Source organism: Sylvia atricapilla, chromosome 1 (assembly GCF_009819655.1).
Source record: "Sylvia atricapilla isolate bSylAtr1 chromosome 1, bSylAtr1.pri, whole genome shotgun sequence".
Taxonomy (NCBI): domain Eukaryota; kingdom Metazoa; phylum Chordata; class Aves; order Passeriformes; family Sylviidae; genus Sylvia; species Sylvia atricapilla.
Genome location: NC_089140.1, coordinates 129,269,737 through 129,279,785, shown reverse-complemented (window position 1 = coordinate 129,279,785; position 10,049 = coordinate 129,269,737). Strand labels below are relative to the sequence as shown.

Here is a 10,049-nt window from a genome sequence, read left to right as displayed (position 1 = left end):
AAAAAACTTAGGTAAATTTTAAATCATCATTAATTTCGATAACATTAATTTTGAATTAAAAGCTGTCTGAGGCAAAATGCCATGTATTATTTATTTTTGTTCCACTTTCCTGTTTTCATAATGCAAGAACCAAAAGTGTTTATTTTACTGGCAATATTAAAACAAGCACATGATTTTGAGTAAGTCTTTTGAGACTGTTTGTAAGTTTTTTCTCTTCTGCATGTCTGCTTCCTCCCAGCTGGGGGCTGGCTGTTGTATGGAAAGGCCAGCCACGTCACGGAAAAGCCCTGTCTCTGATCAGATGGGCTTAATATAAACCAGGTTCGCTGAGAGAGAATTAAAGAGGCAGCCCCAAAGCAGGAGAGGATTTACTTCAGCAGAGCTGCTCAGTGTGTCACAGCCCACCAAGAGAGGAGCAGTGGGAGCAAAGGACTGGACTGGCTGCAGAAGCCTGGAACAAGTAAGACTGGGTTTGGACCCAGACTGTTCCTGGAGGTGCTGGAGATCCAGGCGGCTAAATGCAGTATGGGGTAGCAAAACTAGTTTGAACTTGGAGCACAGTGTGTGACAGGGGCTCGTTTGGCTTTTTTTTTTTTTTTTTTTTTTTTTTAATGAGGGGTGACAATTTGTTAGAAGCTAAGTTGTAAAATGTTTGTGTTTGTGATGGGTTTGGGAGTGACGGCTTGTTGCAGGTTGTGAGTTACTCTTTGTTGTTTGACTGAATCAGATCTGGCTTTTTTCATCTGGTCTTTTCAATGGGGAAACTGAAAGGAAAAAGTGCATTTTAGAACTTAGCCACGGTAAATATTTAATTTTGTTTGTGAAGCAGCCTTTGCTTAGTGCATGATTTCTTCTTTAGATGTATTTCTTGCTGACAAAGTTACTGTAACCAGGACCATGCAAACAATCTCAGTTTGCCCCAAAGTACTGAACATCACATAGAAATTATTGTGTACGCTGTAATAAGTTCAGACAGTGCTTTTTCTATATATTTGTCCTAGGTCCTGCTGGGAATTTATTCACAGAAGTTTGCAGACAGTTTTGTATGAAGAAGAATATAAATTTGTATGTGTTGCTTTACCATACTTTCATATTGTTTGTCACATATTATTGACGTTTGAAAGTGGTTGGGTGAATTTTATGGACAATTATTCTATTTACTGATGTGGAGAAGAGAGCCAAGAAACATCAAATATAGGGCAAAAAAGAAAAATGTCTAAATAATGGTCACTTTGGGAGCTGGAATGCATCAAAGTAACTTTCCTAAAAATGGTAGCTATTGGTCCGTGAGAAGAACATCACTTTTCTCTGCCTCCAAGCAAGGCAAAATAGAGTCTACTGAGTAAAATGTAATTAAGAACTATGCTTATGTAAGAAGAGTGAACTTACCTAATTAATCGTGCAGTAATGAAGTTATTGATTTAATATCTATAAATAAATGAGCCTTTTCTCCTAGTTATATCTCCTGTAGAGGCTATAACTTGTACCTCCTCAGAAAAGCTGGATCTCACTACGTCTTTCCTCCTACCAGCCAAAAAGTCGCTGTCTGAGGCAGAATCGTTCTTTGTTTATCTGGCCACAGACAAAACCCAAATCCACCCCATCACAGCAAGACTTGCTTGCATGACTTTTTGTTCCAGGGTTGTCTAGGAGTGCAGTGAATTATGCCTTATTGCTTTGCCAGGAGTTTTAGCTCTTAACCGAGACGAAAGATGCTGTACACCCAGCTGCACCAGCAGTTGGAGGGAACTGAGACCAGTGTCTGTGACTGAGACCAGTGTCTCTGTTTGTCCCCAGCCAAGCCAAAAGGAGGTGAACATTGCCTGTACAGGCAGTCTCAGCAGGGATGCTGCTGCTGTATAGGACTGGTGTGGTGAGCACTGTCCCTTCCTTCTACTCCTGGGAGAGGAGACATAGAAATGCCTCCTTCTTTCCAGGAGGAGTCCTGAGCTTGTAAAGGCTAAACAAGATAGGATTTAGCAAGGAAACAGACTCTGTCTCACTAGCTAATAACTAAAAGATTTCTTTGTGCACCACCAAGTACCCAAGAGTGCAGAAAGGCTAATTTTTCTTTTCTTACATATTAGGTCCCTACAGAGGAGCAGGATGTGGCCCCTTGAAGCTAGTAAGAGAGCATTTCTAAACATTTTATGGGTAACATTTGTGATTTCCCTATTTCTCTCTAGGGGTTAAAAATGACTCTCAACAATGTTACCATGCGTCGCACCCACAACAGCAGTCTGCACCAGCAGCAGCAGCGATGGAGCATCCCTGCTGATGGAAAGAATCTGCTAGTCCAGAAAGACTCCAATGAGTACAACCCACAGAAACGATACACCATCAGCCCTGATGAATATTACAGAAGGAGCTGGTCCTCGGAGTCATCCGACTCCGTCATCTCCTCCGAGTCTGGCAGCAGCTGCTACCGGGTGGTGCTGATCGGGGAGCACGGCGTGGGGAAGTCCTCGCTAGCCAACATCTTTGCAGGGGTGCACGACAGCATTGACAGTGACTGTGAGGTGCTGGGAGGTAGGTAATCACGTCCTGGGGTGTTGGTGTTTGCTTGCAGTCTGCTCTGCCTGTAGTAATTGGCACAGAAAAAGAGAGAGGCCATTTAAACCAGAGATAACAAACATTTGGGTCTGATCATCAAGACCGATTGAACACAAGCACTTCCTTTAAGAGAACAAGAGAGCAAAATAAGATGAGTAAGATACTCTCCAACAATGATTGAAAGCCACTGAAATACAGCAATTCAGATTCCCATGCTATTTCGTTCCAAAATCCCTGTTGGAAACTGCCTCATTCCTGCCTGTGATGATGCCACACCTGAGTCTGCATGAGCTTCCATGCTGGTCCAACATTCATGTCACCACTGGCATCACAGGGCTGACTTGAGCTTTCCTTGTTGGAAAGAAAACAATTGAAGGTCCTCATGATTTACAAAAATTAAATACTTTAAAATCATATATAAAGAAAAAGTCACTTCCAAAATATTTGCCATTAGAAATCATCTCAGCCTTTCTGTATAAACATACTGGCTTCACACAGGCTGTATGGATTTTGAGTAAAAGATATATAAAATTTTGAGTAAAAACCTTGTTTAATGTTACTTGTAGAGTATGGGCTCCTCCAGGAGATAAAAAGATAAAAGTCCTTCAACAGATTAGGAAAACTCCTGTTGCCCAGCAGAAGAAAGACACAAGCTGTAGGGTTCTCATTGTTGCTTTCCCCTTGCTTTGTTTAGGATTGCAAAATGTTCTTTAATGCCAAAGATCAGACCATGCAGAAACTGAAACTGTAGTACCAAGTCCTGAGCTATATTGTGTGCAAGATGTTGATGTGGAAGGGTTGTGTTGCCACAGAAATCTGCTGTGTCTCTAAGGATACAGTCATGTTGCTTTCAGGGGACATGCAGTTTGCTGCTGGCTTTTGTTTGTTGCTATGCTGGGCTTTCTTTATCTCCCCCATATCCCTTCTGTCTCCTGCCTGTATTCCCTTGGTGTGATGGTGCCAGTGCTACCACAGAAAATTTCTGGGCTTCTCTTCCAGCCTTCAGTGGGCCATAGGCAGGACAGCTTCTTTTTTGTGTGTTTAAGTCTCCAGTTAGGGGAAGCTTTGTCCAGGATTTAGAAAAGTCCAGTATCAGGAAGATTGGACTCACATTTTCCTTCCTTGCTGGCTCAGACAGGGTACACAGAGATTTGTGCCTTTGGGAGATTTGAAATTCACTGATTTAGGTGTGCTCTGCCTCCAGCTTCTGCCATCAACTTTTTCCAAAATTCTAGCAGTTCCTCACCCTGGAGTATCTCTGATAAAAATTTTCCTAGTGCTAAACAACTGAAGTAGAGTAGGATCCTTGGACAAGCCATCAGGAAGTGCAGCTGATTTGCTCTGCACACCTCTGTCAGGCAATTTTATTTTCCTTCATGTGAAGCTGTGTGATTTCCTCTTTCCACTGCACTCCCAGCAGCATTGGTTGGGCTACAGCAGTGACAGATTTTCAAGGCTAGCTCTGAAGAGATAATTGGAAGTCTTGCTGTTGTTATCTCTCTCCTTTTTCAGTGTCAACTTTGAAAACAGCATGACATAACTAAGCACTCACTTTTGGTGTGTTTTATATTTTACAGAAGTTCCTTAGGACTGACCAAGGTGCAAATCATGACTATTTAGGCATAGTATTTTCAACGAGTGTGATTATGCATTTGTAGCTTCTCTATATTTAATGCAGTTCAGAAGGCATCTTCTGGATTTTCTCCCCTGTTATGCATGGAGCTTATTCTCACACAGATGCTCGATCACTTAAAGAAACTATTTACTTTAGCTTTACAAACTGGAAATTTTCTTACATGAGGGAATAGTTTCAGGGTACCCAGCTCACAGAGGAGCATAGCTGCTTTTATGGAGAGGCTTTGCTACTGTCTGTAAGATGAAGCTAACTCATGAACACAAGTCTTATACTCTTGGGACCTCAAGGGAAACCACTCCTAGTGTTTAGCTCTGTCTTTTTAGTTTTGACATTTTAAGCATGGGCTCCATTTGACTTTATTTTAAATGGGTAATATTTTTGGCTTATTCTTTTGCTGGGATGTAGATCCCTAGCTTTGCAGACAGGCTCTGATTAAAATTTAGGGGGAAGTTCACTTTATCATTGCACAGCAGAAGTCTTATGAGGCACAGGTTAGACACAGCCCTATCTACAAGTGTGGTTGGGACAGATCTTTTAAATGCTGCAGTACCTTAAGGCTGGCTTTTTTTTCACTGACCACTGGTGTGAGATAGAAATGGGTCCAAACCTCTTGCTACTCATCCTAATGTGCCCAGCTTTGGGGAGAAGAAGAAAGATTGGTATTTGAAGCAGATTTCACAGCAAAGGTTGATCAAAATTCAGAGTGGCAATAGCCCCCTTAAATCTAGGCAGAATTTTGCCACATGGCATGATAAGCCAGGTATGAATTTTTATGGCTGCAGTACAAAATAACTGACCTGTGCTTTTAAAATTTTTCTGTTGTCATCAAAGGTGATGTGGGAAACTCTGTAATGGGAGAGAGTGTGCAGCAGAAGCCTTAGTCTCTCTCAAACCAAAGAGCTGCTGTCTCACAGCACCCTGTCCTCCTCACTTGGTAGGCTGTTCACTTTATTGCTCTCAGCAGCAGTGACTGTTCACCCGTAAATTGTCCATGCTAAAGCGAAAGCAAATATTTTCCATTACTCAGCCTCGCTGGACTCTGCTGCTCCCATGGGGCAAATGTTCAGCCTTTGGTTATTTCTTCCACTGGCTCTATTTTCTCTCTCCCACATAAGATAGAGAGACTATCAGCCAAAATAATGAACATTTTGTTTCCTGATCTTTCAGCCTCTTTCATCTATCATGGAAAGTAAGGCAACCAATAATGAGCAGAGCACAGATCCAGTGCTGATGGAAATGAGGAAAGAACTGGATGTGAGCCGGCCTAAAATTCGGCTCAATAACTCTGTGAACAAATCCCCCACATTCAACAACTTGGGATTTTGTAATGTATATAATGACACAAAATAATATATCACCAACCTTTCTGCTTTTTTTTCCAGAAGACACATATGAGAGAGCTCTGATGGTGGATGGGGAAAGTGCGACTGTTATACTGCTCGACATGTGGGATAATAAGGTACTTTCATTTGTTCTAATCAAATGAAAGAAGCTGTATATGAATAACTGCTAATATAAAAAGTCAGTTTCATTTGGGGAAAAAAATAGCTGTTTCCATACAGCAGAATGAGAGAAGATATAGGATTAACCCTACCCCACAGCAAGGCAAACATGCCTAATGGCTCTGCACTGTGAGCCTGAGAAGTGCAAGTCCTCATTTTTTTAATGATAAAACAAAACATTCAAGCTTTCTTTCCAGACTGTGTTCATTCCAGCCTAAAGCCAGAACAATAAATTATCTGGGGCAAGTTTTACCCTCCTTTGTGGTGAAGTATTCATACCATCACCACATTGGAATTACTTGTAGTATAACTGTGATTCAAACCATACATACCCATTACAGTTTATAGCAGGAATGCATTTGTATTCTCTAATGTTTTACTTTCTAAGTAAAATCTGCTCAGGCCATAACGATGTCTGACCTTTTAATCTGAACAGCGTGAGGGGGAATGGATTCGAGACCACTGCATGCAGGTGGGAGATGCCTATTTGATCGTCTACTCCATCACAGACCGGGCAAGCTTTGAGAAGGCCTCTGAACTCAGGATACAGCTCCGCAGGGCACGCCAGAAGGAAGATATCCCCATTATTCTGGTTGGCAACAAAAGTGACCTTGTCAGGTGCCGTGAAGTTTCGGTGGCAGGTGAGGAAATGATGAACATAAACCTGAGATAAACATTAAAAGTAATCTAGTAGCTGCAGGACAAACTGCAGTGCTCTGGCTGAGGGAGTACGCTGTGATCAGGACTGGGCAATAAAAGAGTAATAAAATAAAAGAGGACTGGAACAGAGGGCAGAGGACTGGGAAGGGTCTGCCAGGTCCTTAAGCCTTCCTTGGTAATACTGTTACATGTCAGATAAAACCTTTTCTATATTTATTAAGTACCATCATAAATTCTACCATCATAAAGAAGGGATTTCTTCCCTTCCAGCTCCTGGTATAAGACCACTGCAATATGTCATTTCTCTGGTAGCTGGAAACCCTTTGGAATCCCACTGCATATTTATGCATAACAAGTTTAACCCCCTTTATTCTGCTGCCAAAAATTCTCTTCTTTATAACCAGTTCTCTGTCCTCCTTGATGAATTAGAATTCCCTCTCAATCTTTGTTTTGCTAGTCTGGGCAGGAACTGTGCAGCCTTTCTGAAGAGGTCTCCTCACTGCCTTGCTTTGGGATGCTAAATCAGCCTTCCTTATCTGCACACAAATGAATAACCACTAAGCCCATAAATAGGAATAGACTGTTGGGAACACTGCTGCTGGCTCTTGACTTCTGCAGTCAATAAAATCTCCTCATGGAGGGTCTTCCCTAAGGCTAAGGTGACACACCATAATGTGTGTGTCACACAGAGCCATGCATTAGATGTTCTTGTCTTGGCCCATCAGAACGATGGGGTCTTCTGTTCAGCATTTCCTTCTCTCTGCAGCTGTTCTGCTCTTCTGTTTCTCAGTTGAGCTAGACTTTTCTTCCTTTCTCTGTGGATGTGTGCAGTTCCTCTGGCTCGTGTCACAGCTGCCCCAAGTGAAGACCTTGAACTGGGGGGTTCATAGGGAGCCTAGGGTTGCCTTCTCATTCCTCTTTGCCCAGCTGGAAAGTTCTTTAGAAAGATGGCGGGTGAATCCACATCACTTCAGTGGCCCTGGCAATGAATTCACAGCAAGCCAGCAGACAATAAATTGGCTTGTATGTGGAAGATACCTGTCAGGTTTAGCTTAGGCTCATGTAGTTGAGAACTATGCTTTCAGATGTACCCCTAAAGCCATAGACCTTTATTAAGGGTTATGTACATGCATCTGTTCTCACTGAAACTGCCACTGTTCCAAGACTCTGGTCTACACCCACGGCCCATGAAGGAAGAAAGTGCCCTGCCTCCAGTGCTGTGCTGTATGCCTGGAGAGTGCCACCATCACCCTTCAGTGCACCTTGGGGGAGTCTTCATCGAAGATGGCCTGGTGGCGTTGAGGCACTGCTGGCCCCCAGCCATCAGTGTCTCAGCTCAAGTCCATCATTCTGTGTCATTCACAGCCAGCAGCGAGGGCTGGGCTTTACTGGGAGGGGATTTACCCTCCCCTACCACTTCCTCTGGGAAGCAGCTGTGGCACAGGGCAGATGGATCCTGAGCTATCAGGCAGCATCAGGTGATTAAAGACTTATCTGTGCCTATATGAGGCTTGAGGAATTCCCTGCTGGCTCTGCCTCCCCCGCACGTGGCAGCTTGTCCCTGCTCCCCGCTCTCCCTGGGCCTTGTGGCCCCATGTAACGTGTCCACCTTGTGATTTTGCAGAGGGGCGAGCCTGTGCTGTGGTGTTTGACTGCAAGTTCATAGAGACCTCAGCAGCTGTGCAGCACAACGTGAAGGAGCTGTTCGAGGGCATCGTGCGGCAGGTCCGCCTCCGCAGGGACAGCAAGGAGAAGAACGAGAAGCGGCTGGCACTACAGAAACGGAGAGAGAGCATCCCCAAGAAAGCCAGGAGGTTCTGGGGCAAAATAGTTGCCAAGAACAACAAGAACATGGCCTTCAAACTCAAGTCCAAGTCTTGCCATGACCTATCAGTACTTTAAGAACACTGGACTCTGCCAGAGCTTGTGGCATTTTGTGGACATTATCTAACTTTGTCATAGGACAATCAATCAATCTATATTAGATTGGGCTATCAGTGACTTAGGTTCACAGTTGTGATGATATGTGCTGGCATAAGAACAGCACCGTGCATGGAAATATATCTTCCTTTTTTTTTTTTTTTTTTTTTTTTTTTTTTTTTTTTTTTTTTTTTTTGTCAGTAGTTTTAAAAGGAAAGTATAGACCAGAATGACCCAAAATTATGCCAGGGACTGTTCTGGAATACACCTGCTCTTTCTCCTCTCACCTTTGGATAATAGTGTAAGAACCTCAAATGCCGTAACTTGGGAAGTGAATACTACTGTCTTTACTCTTTCTCATTGTTATTAAGGTTTTTAAAACTGTGTAAAGAGTTGAGGAACTGACTGGAGATTGGTCCCTTGTCAGTTGGCTGGTCAGGCTTGAGCACCCATAGCTGAAAAAAAAATGCGTTTTTGTAGATTAACCACAAAGACACCTGTTCGGTATTTTTTCTTTGTTTTGAGGATTAGTTTCAGTGAGCTTACACATCTCTTACTTTGAAAATATTTAAAGGAAAAATCCCTTAGTCAAACAATTTTTCCTCTCATGTTTTCATATTATGGGACTGTTTAAAAATCATAGTGAAATTAAAAGTGCAAGTTGTATCAAAGTGCATCAAGTGCAGGATGCCAAACCTTTAAAAATCACCTGAGCTTTTTTTATGCCACCACATGAACTTCTTGTATCCCTCCTTGGCCTTTCTCTATGCCAGAGCTATGCTGTATTTATTGTTGTGCAAAATAACAAGCATTTTAATGTCGAGGGGAAATGTATTTATTACCAATTTTCTTAAGATAATAATGTTAATTTTATTACTATTTTCTATCTAATATCTTTTTTCAGATATGCAAGTTTTTACTTACATGCCTTGTAATAAAATAAATAAAATATATGACTGCCTTTGAGCCTCAGTGGAAAATCCCTAAGAATGTTTTCAAGCAGAGAAAAGGTTGTGCATGCTGGGCAAGTTTGCTGCTTGAGAAGTATGGTGAGGATTCCTGTGTTCCTCTCTGAACACAGGCTGCATAGCAATGTAGGATGTCAAGGCAGAAAGCAGCAGGAGCCTCAAAGAAGAGTCACAATATCCCTCACATAAAAATGGAGTTGTGGTGACTGAATTAAAAATAAATCACCCCTAGCAGAGGTGTTTGGCCTTTAGCCTGGGAACACTTTAGAAATGTAGATGAGTACTGTTACTCCACTTTTGGAGATGAAGAGAACTGAAATGATATGTTCAGGGACAGAAAGCAGGTACCTGGCATGGTGTGCCCTACTCCTCACTTTTACTGTTGGGCATAGTTGTGCTATTTTCTTCTTGACTGTGCTGGTCAGAGGTACAGTCATTACATTTTTTGGCCACGTGTCTCAGAAAAGCCAAATCTCCAACCTGGCAGCTCATCTTCCCAGATGAGGAAGGCAAACCCATGTAACATTAATAAGGTGAAATTTGTATTATCCATTTTGGGCTGCACAGTTTTCGTGTACCAAATGCTCTGGACAGGAATGAGCATGCTGAGTGTTTGCCCACAATTTCCTCTGCTGAGGAGATGATTTCTAGCAGTTCTCTAGGGGTAAAACATCCCATTGCAGAATGACTCAATGCTTGTGTGGTATTAAGATCTCCCTGGAAGGAAATTTCTGATCTAGAATAAAGTGTTGACAAGAACAGGAAAAAAACAAAACCCTTTTGAAATGAGCACAGGCAAGATCCATGTCG

General features: G+C 42.4%; 1 protein-coding gene across 1 annotated transcript; it reads left to right on the top strand.

Annotated features, from left to right (window-relative positions):
• Positions 1–298: 298 nt before the first annotated feature.
• On the top strand, positions 299–9,237 carry GEM (GTP binding protein overexpressed in skeletal muscle). Its single transcript, XM_066333509.1, has 5 exons — positions 299–460; positions 2,187–2,529; positions 5,572–5,648; positions 6,128–6,332; positions 7,976–9,237. Exons 2-5 carry the CDS (start codon positions 2,196–2,198, stop codon positions 8,251–8,253), a joined length of 894 nt encoding a protein of 297 aa, XP_066189606.1. The 5' UTR covers positions 299–460; positions 2,187–2,195; the 3' UTR covers positions 8,254–9,237.
• Positions 9,238–10,049: the final 812 nt, after the last annotated feature.